General features: G+C 42.2%; 1 protein-coding gene across 3 annotated transcripts in view; it reads left to right on the top strand.

Annotated features, from left to right (window-relative positions):
- LOC133664322 (sodium-driven chloride bicarbonate exchanger-like) overlaps positions 1-15,642 on the top strand; it is a 337,500-nt gene that overhangs the window by 257,356 nt on the left and 64,502 nt on the right. Inside the window, exons 1-2 of one of the 3 annotated variants that reach the window (XM_062068831.1) lie at positions 11,490-11,521; positions 13,400-13,560. In XM_062068831.1, the coding sequence (XP_061924815.1) occupies positions 13,530-13,560 (31 nt within the window). In that variant the 5' untranslated portion in view covers positions 11,490-11,521; positions 13,400-13,529. Of the gene's footprint in view, positions 11,522-11,604; positions 11,623-13,399; positions 13,561-13,714; positions 13,725-15,642 lie in introns of those variants that run through there. The other 2 variants (XM_062068830.1, XM_062068835.1) reach the window with 2 other exon arrangements.

The following is a 15,642-nucleotide window of genomic DNA, read 5'->3' as shown; positions in this document are numbered from 1 at the left end:
AAAAGCATGCGGGATGGGCAAGCATGCGCTAATTATTTTAAAACCTCTTCTCACTCCGGCGCTTACCTTATCATGAAAAGCACATTTAATAAAAAAAAAACGTTATTATGGTCTTACCTTTACTTATAAATGATGTCCATCTGCAGCTGCTTCTGATCAAGGCAGTCTTCCTTATCTTTCTTCAGTTTTATAAGTCTCTGGAGATATTCCTTTAATTATTACCTCCTGCTTCGATTGAAAGTCCAGTTTAGAAAAATGTTTTATTTTAGATATGTAATCCTCCATGGTAAAAGTGCAAGCAAACGATCGCGGCTCACGCATGCTGCTTGTTGTCTTCTTCTGCAGCACCGGTCTTCTGCAGTACTGGTAGTCCCAAGAAGGATCACTAGCGCCCTCTACCACCAGGAGGCGGGAGTCATTTAATTACTTATATTTGACCCGGCGGAAGTGCCAAGCATGCGCTAATTATTTTGCGAAACGAGTTTGACCCGGTAGTAATTCTAGGCAGGCGAATATTATATTCCCGGTGGCAATTCAAGGAAATACGGTACCCTACAAACTCAGAGAAAAGTGGCGAAACACAGCTTATGAGACACAACAGAGAACTGGCAGGAGAATTATCAGATTTAACAACTTTGTGGATTTTGTGGAAAAGCATGCCAAGATGCTTTGGGATCCGTTGTTTGGAGACATTCAGGACCAAAGAAAAGGCCTCTTCCAAGAAGCACAAGTGAACTAAAACCAATCAGAGGCAGAAACAGCAGCTTTGCTACTTCAGTAGCTGTGAATACAAAGCCAGCAGCATGCACTGTAAAACAATCATCTGTTCCACAACAACCTGCTCAAACCACACCCAGTGGTATCGTCCCTTTATGTGGATATTTTCGTGGCAAACATGCTCTGATTGACGGCTCACAATTCAAAACACAGTCACAAGACAAAAAGGTTGAATTTTTAAGAAGGCAAGGATATTGTTTTGGTTGCCTACTAAAAGGTTATTTAAGCAAAAATTGTAAAAGAAGATTAATGTGTCATGTTTGCAAAAGGAAACATCCTACCGCACTTCATATTTCAAGTGAAAAATGCCCAAAGCAGGAAAATCCAGCAAAGCCCACTCCCGAGACAGAAGAAACCCCTATAAGCATTGCTCTTGTTTCAGCCAGTGATGCAACCGGGGCCGGGAAAGACTGTGCACTTGCAATCGTTCCAGTCAGAGTTAAGGCCGGAAAAGGGAACAGGTATGTTCAGACCTATGCCTTCCTCGATCCAGGCAGCAGGGCAACATTGTGCACGGAGAATCTAATGGACCGACTGAATGTGAAAGGACGCAAAACAGAAATTATTTTGCGAACAATGGGACAGGAAAAGCCTGCGAAGACCTATGATGTCAGAGGACTGGAGGTTGGAGACTTGGAAGGGTTCACATATCTGGACCTGCCGAAAGTGTACACACAGAGCAAGATACCTGTCTCAAGGGAAAACCTCATCACAATGGCTGACTTGAAGAGGTGGCCATATCTTGGTGGTATTGACTTAAAAGAAATTGAGGCAGATGTTGAACTTCTTATTGGGACTGATGTTCCTCGGGCAATGGAGCCATGGAATATAATAAACAGTCAAAAAAATGGACCATATGCAGTCCAAACCATACTGGGATGGGTGGTAACTGGACCACTCAGTTGCAGTGCTACAGAACATTCTGGGCCCATTGCAGTGTCAACTAACAGAATCTCAGTAATTGAGCTGAAGGACCTCCTCATCAAACAATATAACCAGGATTTCTCTGAGAACATATATGAGGAGAACAATGAGATGTCAGTTGAGGTTAAATGTTCTATGGAGATCGCCTCAAGTTCAGTCTTTCTTAAAGATGGTCACAATCCTCTGCCACTGCCTTTCCGGGATAAAGAAAAGGTCAAGAAGGACAAAGGAGACAAATGTGACAAAACAGAGGAAATCAGAGACCTGTACGGTCGGAGGGGAAGCTTACCTTTTGACAAAGAGCCAATGCCCTTAGAGGCTGATCCTTACACATTCCCATACGGCGGCAAAGGAGATGGCAAAGATGGGCACAGAACAGTCGAAAAGGAAAAAAATAAGAAAACCAAGGACTCCACCAAGGACAAGACCATGGAACAAGGAAACACATAACAAGACCATGGACCTAAGACCATGGAACAAGTAAAGACATTTCCAGATGCCAAAGGCTTTGTGAGAAGTGTTTTGGTTAAAAGCAAGACCAGTTAAAACCAAGACCAACACGGTTCAACGACCAATAGACGAACTCTGCCTGCTAATGGAAGCAGCTTGATGGACTGAGGGGGGATTCGGTTCTCCAGCCTCGATGACTCGATGATAGTCTGATATGACTATGGACTTTGAAGAGACTTGACGAGTAACTCAAGTAACTTAGTTAACTTTGAATTAAAGAACATAATTGTTTGGATTGTATTGTTCTATTATGGCTCCTTTGAATATTATTATTTATGTAATTGTTTTGCTAAAGCACACAATTAGGATGTTGGAGCCTATCTGTATTATTTATTAATTAATTGTTTTGACAATGAAATCAAATAATGCCAATAATGATGTTGATGAATTATTGGATGTTTTAGATGAGTGAAACAGTTTATCTACCGCTAAATAAGTTATTTTGATGATGTTGAAGTCAACCACGGAGAATATTTTTTGTTAGTGAAAATAAATGATGATCATTTGGAATCTGGACATATCTCCGCGAGTGCTTATTAAGGAATTTAGTGAGTCAAATACCTCCTCCTCAGGACTACTCTGCTATCTTTATTTTTATTTTTTCAAACTTTTTTGAACGCAAGAGTAGCCGTAACAGTCCATATTAACAACTCGGTCTCTAAGCTGAGGGTAAAGCTCGGTTTCTTTTTTAGAAATAAAAACTGCTTCTGCCATTTCCGGCCACATTAAGACATAGGGCTCCTTTAAGAGTCAAACAGCAATTCAGGAACGCGAGAATAAATAATTCAAAGCTCAATTATAATGATTTTTGGAATGAGTTTGTTTGTTTGTTTCGGATGGTTATTTAGATAGTTTTGTGGGCAAAATAGAGAGCCCCCATTGACTCCATTGTTACATTAGCAAGCTTTTAACATGCACTAACCCCTATGCCACCGTGCTGCCCTAATAATATATAATATTAAAGTCACAAGATGTAAATAGAGCATTGTTGGCGGATTTCAGATGGTTATTTAATTCGTTTTGTGGGCAAAATAGAGAGCCCCCATTGACTCCATTGTTACGTTAGCGAGCTTTTAACATGCACTAACCCCTATGCCACCATGCTGCCCTAATAATATATAATATTCAAGTCACGAGATGTAAATAGAGCATTGTTGGCAGATTTCAGATGGTTATTTGGTGAGTTTTGTGGGTAAAATAGAGAGCCCCCATCAACTCCATTGTTACGTTAGCGGGCTTTTAACATGAAGTAACCCCTATGCCACCGTGTTGCCCTAATAATATACAATATTAAAGTCACGAGATGTACATAGAGCATTGTTGGCGGATTTCGGATGGTTATTTAGTGAGTATTGTGGGCAAAATAGAGAGCCCCCATTGACTCCATTGTTACGTTAGCGGGCTTTTAACATGCACTAACCCCTATTCCACCGTGATGCCCTACTAATATATAATATTCAAGTCACGAGATGTACATAGAGCATTGTTGGCGGATTTCAGATGGTTATTTAGTGAGTTTTGTGGGCAAAATAGAGAGCCCCTATTGACTCCATTGTTACGTTAGTGGGCTTTTAACATTCACTAACCCCTATACCACCGTGCTGCCCTAATATATAATATTCAAGTGGCGAGATGTACATAGAGCATTGTTGGCGGATTTCGGATGGTTATTTAGTGAGTTTTGTGGGCAAAATAGTGAGCCCCCATTGACTCCATTGTTACGTTAGCGGGCTTTTAACATGCACTAACCCCTATTCCACCGTGATGCCCTACTAATATATAATATTCAAGTCACGAGATGTACATAGAGCATTGTTGGCGGATTTCGGATGGTTATTTAATTAGTTTTGTGGGCAAAATAGAGAGCCCCCATTGACTCCATTGTTGCGTTAGCGGGCTTTTAACATGCACTAACCTCTATTCCACCGTGCTGCCCTAATAATATATAATATTCCAGTCACGAGATGTAAATAGCGCATTGTTAGAGGATTTCGGATGGTTATTTAGTGAGTTTTAGCGGGCTTTTAACATGCAGTAACCCCTATGCCACCGTGTTGCCCTAATAATATACAATATTAAAGTCACGAGATGTACATAGAGCATTGTTAGCGGATTTCGGATGGTTATTTAGTGAGTTTTGTGGGTAAAATAGAGAGCCCCCATCAACTCCATTGTTACGTTAGCGGGCTTTTAACATGCAGTAACCCCTATGCCACCGTGCTGCCCTAATAATATATAATATTCCAGTCACGAGATGTAAATAGAGCATTGTTAGAGGATTTCGGATGGTTATTTAGTGAGTTTTGTGGGTAAAATAGAGAGCCCCCATCAACTCCATTGTTACGTTAGCGGGCTTTTAACATGCACTAACCCCTATTCCACCGTGTTGCCCTAATAATATACAATATTAAAGTCACGAGATGTACATAGAGCATTGTTGGCGGATTTCGGATGGTTATTTAGTGAGTTTTGTGGGCAAAATAGAGATTCCCCATTGACTCCATTGTTACGTTAGCGGGCTTTTAACATGCACTAACCCCTATTCCACCGTGATGCCCTACTAATATATAATATTCAAGTCACGAGATGTACATAGAGCATTGTTGGCGGATTTCGGATGGTTACTTAATTAGTTTTGTGGGCAAAATAGAGAGCCCCCATTGACTCCATTGTTGCGTTAGCGGGCTTTTAACATGCACTAACCTCTATTCCACCGTGCTGCCCTAATAATATATAATATTCCAGTCACGAGATGTAAATAGAGCATTGTTAGAGGATTTCGGATGGTTATTTAGTGAGTTTTGTGGGTAAAATAGAGAGCCCCCATCAACTCCATTGTTACGTTAGCGGGCTTTTAACATGCAGTAACCCCTATGCCACCATGCTGCCCTAATAATATATAATATTCCAGTCACGAGATGTAAATAGAGCATTGTTAGAGGATTTCGGATGGTTATTTAGTGAGTTTTGTGGGTAAAATAGAGAGCCCCCATCAACTCCATTGTTACGTTAGCGGGATTTTAACATGCACTAACCCCAATTCCACCGTGTTGCCCTAATAATATACAATATTAAAGACACGAGATGTACATAGAGCATTGTTGGCGGATTTAGGATGGTTATTTAGTGAGTTTTGTGGGCAAAATAGAGAGCCCCCATTGACTCCATTGTTACGTTAGCGGGCTTTTAACATGCACTAACCCCTATTCCACCGTGATGCCCTACTAATATATAATATTCAAGTCACGAGATGTACATAGAGCATTGTTGGCGGATTTCGGATGGTTATTTAATTAGTTTTGTGGGCAAAATAGAGAGCCCCCATTGACTCAATTGTTGCGTTAGCGGGCTTTTAACATGCACTAACCTCTATTCCACCGTGCTTCCCTAATAATTTATAATATTCAAGTCACAAGATGTACATAGAGCATTGTTGGCGGATTTCGGATGGTTATTTAATTAGTTTTGTGGGCAAAATAGAGAGCCCCCATTGACTCAATTGTTGCGTTAGCGGGCTTTTAACATGCACTAACCTCTATTCCACCGTGCTTCCCTAATAATTTATAATATTCAAGTCACAAGATGTACATAGAGCATTGTTGGCGGATTTCGGATGGTTATTTAATTAGTTTTGTGGGCAAAATAGAGAGCCGCCATTGTCTCCATTGTTACGTTAGCAGGCTTTTAACATGCAGTAACCCCTATGCCACCGTGCTGCCCTAACAATATATAATATTCCTGTCACGAGATGTAAATAGAGCATTGTTGGCGGATTTCGGATGGTTATTTAGTGAGTTTTGTGGGTAAACTAGAGAGCCCCCATCAACTCCATTGTTACGTTAGCGGGCTTTTAACATGCAGTAACCCCTATGCCACCGTGCTGCCCTAATAATATATAATATTCAAGTCACGAGATGTAAATAGAGCCTTGTTGGAGGATTTTGGATGGTTATTTAGATATTTTTGTGGACAAAATAGAGAGCCGCCATTGTCTCCATTGTTACGTTAGCAGGCTTTTAACATGCACTAACCCCTATGCCACCGTGCTGCCCTAATAATATATAATATTCAAGTCACGAGATGTAAATAGATCATTGTTGGTGGATTTCGGATTGTTATTTAGTGAGTTTTGTGGGCAAAATAGAGAGCCCCCCATTGACTCCATTGTTACGTTTTCAACAATTACTCGACCAATCATGGGACGGCAGCCTGACTGGTGTCACACTTGCATAGTTACCCTCTCATATTGATGCATTACTTCAAAGAAACACTAGTTGAGGAAATATTCCATAACTGCATAAATGAAGAAGAAGTAGAAAATAGTAAGTGATAGACATGAGATACCATTAAAGGACTTGTGGCGATAGTTTCCATGGCAACAGTCTCTTCTCCTGCGCCATAAACAAGATCATTGTGTCTAATATTGATTTGTAATGTTGATATCAGCAAGATCATAATGTCTAATACGTGTGATATGTGTGATTAATAGCGGGATGATGATGAAGCTGTGGTGGACAGAGGAGGAATGCGCTTCCAACAAAATACCAACTTTGAACAGGAAGATCTTGAAGGTATGACATGAATGCAATACTTTTATATACATATGCACTATATCAATGTCAACAACTCTTAGATATGACTAACGATATATATATATATATATATATATATATATATATATATATATATATATATATATATATATATATATATATATATATATATATATATATATATATATATATGTATATATATATATATATATATATATATATATATATATATATATATATATATATATATATATATATATATATATATATATATATTTTACACACACACACACACACACACATACATAAATAATAGAGTGTATTATCACATATTGATAACAGTGCATTTTGTGGAAAATGCTCAGGAAATCCGTCATTAATATTAGAAAGCTTAATAGAGTATCTCAAATAGGATGTGCTCAACCATCTGGAAAGCTCTTACACTACACACACACACACACACACACACACACACACACACACACACACACACACACACACACACACACACACACACACACACACACACTACAAATAAACACGAAGACACACACACAAATAAATGAACAAACACACGCAAACAAATAAACACATTGACACAGTACAAATAAACACAAAAACACAAACGCACACACAAAGAAATAACCACACACACACGCACACACACTACACATTACACTTAGACACACTACAAATGAACACAACGACACACACGCACGCAAATAAACACACACACATACATACACACTACACATAAACAGACACACTACTAATAAACACAAAAACACACTCACAAATAAAAACACACTCACACGCAAATAAACACATAGACACACTACAAATAAACAAACAAACACACAAACACAAATAAACACATTGACACACTACACATAAACACAAATACACACACACAAATAACACACAGACATACGCGCACACACACACAAATAAACACATAGACACACTACAAATAAACAAACAAACACACACACACAAATAAACACATTGACACACTACACATAAACACAAATACACACACACAAATAACACACACACATACGCGCACACACACACAAATAAACACAAAGATGCACTACAAATAAACACAAAAACGCACATGCACACAAAAACAAATGAACACATAGACACACTAAAAAAAAAGCACGAAGACACACAAAAAAACACACAAACACATACAAAAATAAACACGTAGACATACTACAAATAAACACAAAGACACACACAAATAAAAAAACACACACGCACAAACACACACACACACACACACACACACACACACACACACACACACACACACACACACACACACACACACACACACACACACACACACACACACACACACACACACAGTTGACAGTTGACAGTTGACAGTTGACAATGGTGTATCCTGCAGGACACAGGACTCTGTACATCACACACACACACACACACACACACACACACACACACACACACACACACACACACACACACACACACACACACACACACACACACACACACACACACACAGTTGACAATGGTGTATCCTGCAGGACACAGGACTCTGTACATCGGGGTCCACGTCCCTCTGGGCAGCACCAGGCAGCGCAGCCATCGCAGACATGGTCACCATGGCAACAAGCACAGACGGAGGAGCAGGGAGCGGGTACACACCCTGATGGAGGGCCCAGAGTCTCCTCTCTACGGTACTACTGTACTACTACTGTACTACTACTGTACTACTACTGTACTACTACTACTGTACTACTACTGTATTACTACTGTACTACTACTGTACTACTAGAGTACTACTACTGTACTACTACTACTACTACTACTGTACTACTACTGTACTACTACTGTACTACCACTGTACTACTACTACTGTACTACTACTGTACTAATACTGTACTACTACTGTATTACTACTGTAATACCACCATACTACAACTGTACAACCACTGTACTACTACCGTACTACTGTACTACTAATGCACTACTACTGTACTAATACTAATACTGTACTTCTACTGTACTGCTACTGTACTACTACTACTACTACTACTACTACTACTACTACTACTACTACTACTGTACTACTACTGTACTACCACTGTACTACTACTACTGTACTACTACTGTACTACCACTCTACTACCACTGTACTACTATTGTACTACTACTGTACTACTACTATACTACTGTACTAATACTGTACTACTACTGTACTGCCACTGTACTACTACTGTACTACTACTACTACTACTACTACTGTACTACTACTGTACTACTACTGTACTATTGTACTACTACTGTACTACTACTGTAATACTACTGTACTACCACTGTACTACTACTGTAATTTTACTGTACTATTGTACTACTACTGTACTACTACTGTAATACTACTGTACTACCACTGTACTACTACTGTATTTTTACTGTCCTACTACTACTACTACTACTACTACTACTACTACTACTGTACTACTACTGTACTAATACTACTACTGTACTTCTACTGTACTACTACGGTACTACTGTACTACTACTGTACTATAACTGTACTATAACTGTACTACTACTACTACTACTGTACTACTACTGTACTACTGTACTATTACTGTACTATTTCGTACTACCACTGTACTACTATTGTACTACTACTGTACTATTGTACTACTATTACTGTACTACTGTACTACTGTACTGCTACTGTATTATTTCGTACTACCACTGTACGACTATTGTACTACCACTGTACTACCACTGTACTACCACTGTACTACTACTGTACTACTATCCTGTGTGTGGATCATGAAATGGACAAAAGTATTGAGACACACCTCTTAACCAATTAGTCAATCAAGATTGAGGATTCCACACCTTAACCTTTGATCTTGTTTCTAAACCTATTTTTGGTTCCGGAAGTGATGTTCTAGTCCCACTGGTCCTCAGAAGTCATGCTGGGATGACACTGGAGTCAGACTGGGTACTAAAAATCCATATAGTGGTAGCGGTGCCAACATGCATTGTGTTCATTTCCTCATGTCCTCTCCAGGTCGATGGTGAGTCCATAACATGCTAAATGGCCGACTGAACGATGATTGGATTTAACGTAAAAGAAAGTAGCGGTTTATAGTCCGGAAATGCTTTTGGAAGGTTGGACACAAAGTCCCTCAGGGACAATCCAATCCTGTCCAATGCAGTTTAGAGTGGAAGAACTAAGATCTTTGACCCAGAACACAGTCCCAGACTTCAGGTCGAGGACCAGATCCTGTCTGAGGTGTTCCAATACTTGAGTCCACAGGTGGAATAAGTTGTTTGTGTTCCTTCCAGACACTCCCTCGCAGAGAGTCCACTTTCTTCTGGGCGCAGAGGATGAGGACGAGGAGCATCTTCCTCACGACCTCTTCACGGAGATGGATGAGATCTTTGTGAGGGAGGGGGGCCAGCTGGAGTGGCGGGAGAGTGCCAGGTAGACCTTGTTTTGTTTGTGAGGGAGGGGGGGAGAGTGCCAGGTAGACCTTGTTTTGTTTGTGAGGGAGGGGGGCCAGCTGGAGTGGCGGGAGAGTGCCAGGTAGACCTTGTTTTGTTTGTGAGGGAGGGGGGCCAGCTGGAGTGGCGGGAGAGTGCCAGGTAGACCTTGTTTTGTTTGTGAGGGAGGGGGGCCAGCTGGAGTGGCGGGAGAGTGCCAGGTAGACCTTGTTTTGTTTGTGAGGGAGGGGGGGAGAGTGCCAGGTAGACCTTGTTTTGTTTGTGAGGGAGGGGGGCCAGCTGGAGTGGCGGGAGAGTGCCAGGTAGACCTTGTTTTGTTTGTGAGGGAGGGGGGCCAGCTGGAGTGGCGGGAGAGTGCCAGGTAGACCTTGTTTTGTTTGTGAGGGAGGGGGGGAAGGTGCCAGGTAGACCTTGTTTTGTTTGTGAGGGAGGGGGGCCAGCTGGAGTGGCGGGAGAGTGCCAGGTAGACCTTGTTTTGTTTGTGAGGGAGGGGGGGAGAGTGCCAGGTAGACCTTGTTTTGTTTGTGAGGGAGGGGGGCCAGCTGGAGTGGCGGGAGAGTGCCAGGTAGACCTTGTTTTGTTTGTGAGGGAGGGGGGGAGAGTGCCAGGTAGACCTTGTTTTGTTTGTGAGGGAGGGGGGCCAGCTGGAGTGGCGGGAGAGTGCCAGGTAGACCTTGTTTTGTTTGTGAGGGAGGGGGGGAGAGTGCCAGGTAGACCTTGTTTTGTTTGTGAGGGAGGGGAGCCAGCTGGAGTGGCGGGAGAATGCCAGGTAGACCTTGTTTTGTTTGTGAGGGAGGGGGGCCAGCTGGAGTGGCGGGAGAGTGCCAGGTAGACCTTGTTTTGTTTGTGAGGGAGGGGGGCCAGCTGGAGTGGCGGGAGAGTGCCAGGTAGACCTTGTTTTGTTTCTGAGGGAGGGGGGGAGAGTGCCAGGTAGACCTTGTTTTGTTTGTGAGGGAGGGGGGCCAGCTGGAGTGGCGGGAGAGTGCCAGGTAGACCTTGTTTTGTTTGTGAGGGAGGGGGGCCAGCTGGAGTGGCGGGAGAGTGCCAGGTAGACCTTGTTTTGTTTGTGAGGGAGGGGGGGGAAGGTGCCAGGTAGACCTTGTTTTGTTTGTGAGGGAGGGGGGCCAGCTGGAGTGGCGGGAGAGTGCCAGGTAGACCTTGTTTTGTTTGTGAGGGAGGGGGGGAGAGTGCCAGGTAGACCTTGTTTTGTTTGTGAGGGAGGGGGGCCAGCTGGAGTGGCGGGAGAGTGCCAGGTAGACCTTGTTTTGTTTGTGAGGGAGGGGGGAGAGTGCCAGGTAGACCTTGTTTTGTTTGTGAGGGAGGGGGGCTAGCTGGAGTGGCGGGAGAGTGCCAGGTAGACCTTGTTGTCAAGACTAATCTGTCTGGAGCCGCACACTATTAAAATACATATATAAGTGTGAAGGCAACACATGGCGTAAGTGTCTATACTGGCTATAGTAGCCTACTATCAAAATGACTTTAAAAGTCTTATATAAGTGTTATAATGAAGTGTCTATATTAGCTATAATAGCCTATTATCAAAATGACTGTAAAAGTCTTATATAAGTGTTATAATGAAGTGTCTATATTAGCTATAATAGCCTATTATCAAAATGACTGTAAAAGTCTTATATAAGTGTTATAATGAAGACAACACATGATGTAAGTGTCTATATTAGCTATATTAGCCTACTATCAAAATGACTTTAAAAGTCTTATACAAGTGTTATAATGAATTGTCTATATTAGCTATAATAGCCTACTATCAAAATGACTCTAAAATTCTTATATAAGTGTTATAATGAAGACAACACATGATGTAAGTGTCCATATTAGCTGTATTAGCCTACTATCAAAATGACTTTAAAAGTCTTATATAAGTGTTATAATGAAGACAACACATGTTGTAAGTGTCTGTATTAGTTACATTAGCCTACTATCAAAATAACTTTAAAAGTCTTATATAAGTGTTATAATGAAGACAACACATGATGTAAGTTTCTATATTAGTTGTATTAGCCTACTATCAAAATGACTGTAAAAGTCTTATATAAGTGTTATAATGAAGACAACACATGATATAAGTGTCTATAATAGTTATATTAGCCTACTATCAAAATGACTTTAAAAGTATTTTATACGTGTTATAATGAAGACAACACATGATGTAAGTGTCTATATTAGCTATATTAGCCTACTATCAAAATGACTTTAAAAGTCTTATATAAGTGTTATAATGAAGACAACACATGATGTAAGTGTCTATAATAGTTATATTAGCCTACTATCAAAATGACTTTAAAAGTCTTATATAAGTGTTATAATGAAGACAACACATGATGTAAGTGTCTATATTAGCCATATTAGCCTACTACCAAAATGACTTTAAAAGTCTTATATATGTGTTATAATGAAAACAACACATGATGTAAGTGTCTATAATAGTTATATTAGCCTACTATCAAAATGACTTTAAAAGTCTTATATATGTGTTATAATGAAAACAACACATGATGTAAGTGTCTATAATAGTTATATTAGCCTACTATCAAAATAACTTTAAAAGTCGTATATATGTGTTATAATGAAGACAACACATGATGTAAGTGTCTATAATAGTTATATTAGCCTACTATCAAAATAACTTTAAAAGTCTTATATATGTGTTATAATGAAGACAACACATGATGTAAGTGTCTATAATAGTTATATTAGCCTACTATCAAAATGACTATGTGTCACAGGCTGAAGCAAATGTTTGTTGACAGAAATGTTGAAATTTAATATTTATTCTACACTCCACACAAGTCAATAACATCAAGAAAGCTCACCTGTGTGCATTCACGCACAGCATAAAAGGTTTGGTGGACAAAATGAGACAAAGGAGTGGAACATTTTTACATGTAAACAAACTGTTGCATCACAGTCCGCACTATGGTGAGTTCAAGAACCGCCAAAATGAGTAGGACAAAAGGATGTTGACCAAATACTGAAGCATCCTCACAAACATTACACAGTTCCAACATTTAGGAAGGTTTGTGTTGTGTTTGTCCTCAAAGTATAAACATAGAGGTCTAGAGGAAGTGGTTGTAGGTGTGTGGCCAGGTGACTTCCACCAGGTGTGTTCTCAGGTGGTTGAAGTTTGAGGAGGACGTGGAGGACGGAGGCGAGCGGTGGAGCAAACCTTACGTGGCCACGCTGTCACTGCACAGCCTGTTCCAACTGCGAGGTTGCATCATCAACGGCACCGTGCTGCTGGACATGAGAGCCCACACACTCACTGACATAGCAGGTAACCCACCATGAGGGCCCACACCCTCACTGACATAGCAGGTAACCCACCATGAGGGCCCACACCCTCACTGACATAGCAGGTAACCCACCATGAGGGCCCACACCCTCACTGACATAGCAGGTAACCCACCATGAGGGCCCACACCCTCACTGACATAGCAGGTAACCCACCATGAGGGCCCACACCCTCACTGACATCGCAGGTAACATGGCAGCTGCCCTTGAGCAAGGCATCCCACTCCGCCCTGACGCTGCGATTGACAGGCCGGCTGTCTGGGAAAGCAGACACAATGATACAGCTTTATATCTTCATTCATATATGATATCACTGATCAACATGTATTTCTATCTGTATCGTTTCTCATGTTCTCATTCTATCGTCTCATTATCTAATTATATCTATCTTCTCATGTCTTCTGTATCTTCTCATCTCTTATCATTATCTAATGATATGTGTATCTTCTCATGTCTTCTGCATCGTCACATCTCTTATCATGATATCATTCTATCTCTCTTCTCATCTCTTATCATTATCTAATTATATCTATCTTCTCATGTCTTCTGTATCTTCACATCTCTTCTTATAATCTAATTATATCTGTATCTTCTCATCTTCTCTCATTCTATTTCTCTCTGTATCATCTCTCATGTTCTCGTTCCGGTCCGTGAGGCTGGAGAGAGGCGTCCTGAGGTCCGTGTCCAGGATCGAGGGAGGCAGTCAGAGTCCAGAGGGGGATCCAGGGAACTGAGCTCACTTCCAAGGCGATGGAGGATAAACTGCGGGAAAAAGGGAAACGACAGGAATAAGTGAGCACAAGGGGCAGTGGAATACGGAGAGCAAACACATGAAAGGAGCCAGAGACGCGAAGCTGACTGTCAGACAGAGAACTACGTTCCGACACTGGATCGTTGGCTGTGTTGGTCTTTATGCTGTCGAGCCTCATTAGATCCAGCTGCGCTGATGGTAGCTTGCCCGCAGCAGTGCAGGCGCGTGGCCGGCTCCTTATGCGAGGCTCTCGACGAGCGCCGGGGAGCATCAGGGTTGGCCCGGTAGCAGGGAGAGGTCAGCAAGGTAGGTGGCCCGCACCCAAGATCTGTTCTCCGGTCCATACCCCTCCCAATCGACCAGGTATACCAGCCCCCTACCTTGCCGACGGACCCTGAGGATCTCCTTAAAGGACCACACCAGGTCACCATTTTCCAGGATTCTAGGAGGGGGGGCAGGGGCTGGGGAAGAGAGTGGGATGACAGAAACAGGTTTAATTTGGGACACCTGGACCACAGGGTGTCGCTTCATGGAAGTGGGAAAAGACAGTTTCACTGAGGCAGGGTTAATGATGGCCTCCACCGCATACGGTCCAACAAAACGGGGTGTCAGTTTACGAGACGGCCCATAACAAGACTTGTTGTCCGGTAGTATATGACGCTGCTGGGATGCGCCGCCGCTTGGCACTACGGCGTATTCTTTCCGAAGCCCTTAAAAGGGCAGCATGGGCGGTGCTCCAAACTTGATGACAACGTCTGATGTGTCTACGGGAGGACAGAACGGCCGCTTCGGCCTCCTGTTGGGGAAAAATAGGGGTTTGATACCCGAGGGAGCACTTGAAAGGGGAGATACCAGTAGTTGAGCTCTTAATCGAGTTGTATGCATACTCGACTCAGGGCAGAAACTTGCTCCAAGAGGCGGGCTGGCGGGCAACAACACAGCGCAGCAATTATCTCCAAACACTGGTTAAACCTCTCCGCTTGCCCGTTACGCTTGGGATGGGAGCCCGATGTAAGGCTGACCGTAGCCCCAAGCCCTTTGCAGAAGGTCTGCCACATACGGGAAGTGAACTGGGGGCCACGGTCAGAGACGATATCCATGGGGATCCCATGCTGCTTGACAACATGCGCTGTAAATAAGTCAGCGGTTTAGGCAAGGGAACAAAATGTGCAGCTTTGGAGAAGCGGTCAACAATGGTGACAATAGTAGTGTTACCTCGGGACAGAGTCCAACGCGATGTGAGACCAGGGACGGGCGGGTACAGGTAGGGGCACAACAGGCCTGCCGGCGGTCTGTGGGAAGACTTGTTGCGTG

This window comes from Entelurus aequoreus, linkage group LG14 (genome assembly GCF_033978785.1).
Source record: "Entelurus aequoreus isolate RoL-2023_Sb linkage group LG14, RoL_Eaeq_v1.1, whole genome shotgun sequence".
NCBI classification, from domain to species: Eukaryota; Metazoa; Chordata; class Actinopteri; order Syngnathiformes; family Syngnathidae; genus Entelurus; species Entelurus aequoreus.
Note: the sequence above shows the minus strand (reverse complement) of the source record. Positions and strands in the feature narration are given on the sequence as shown.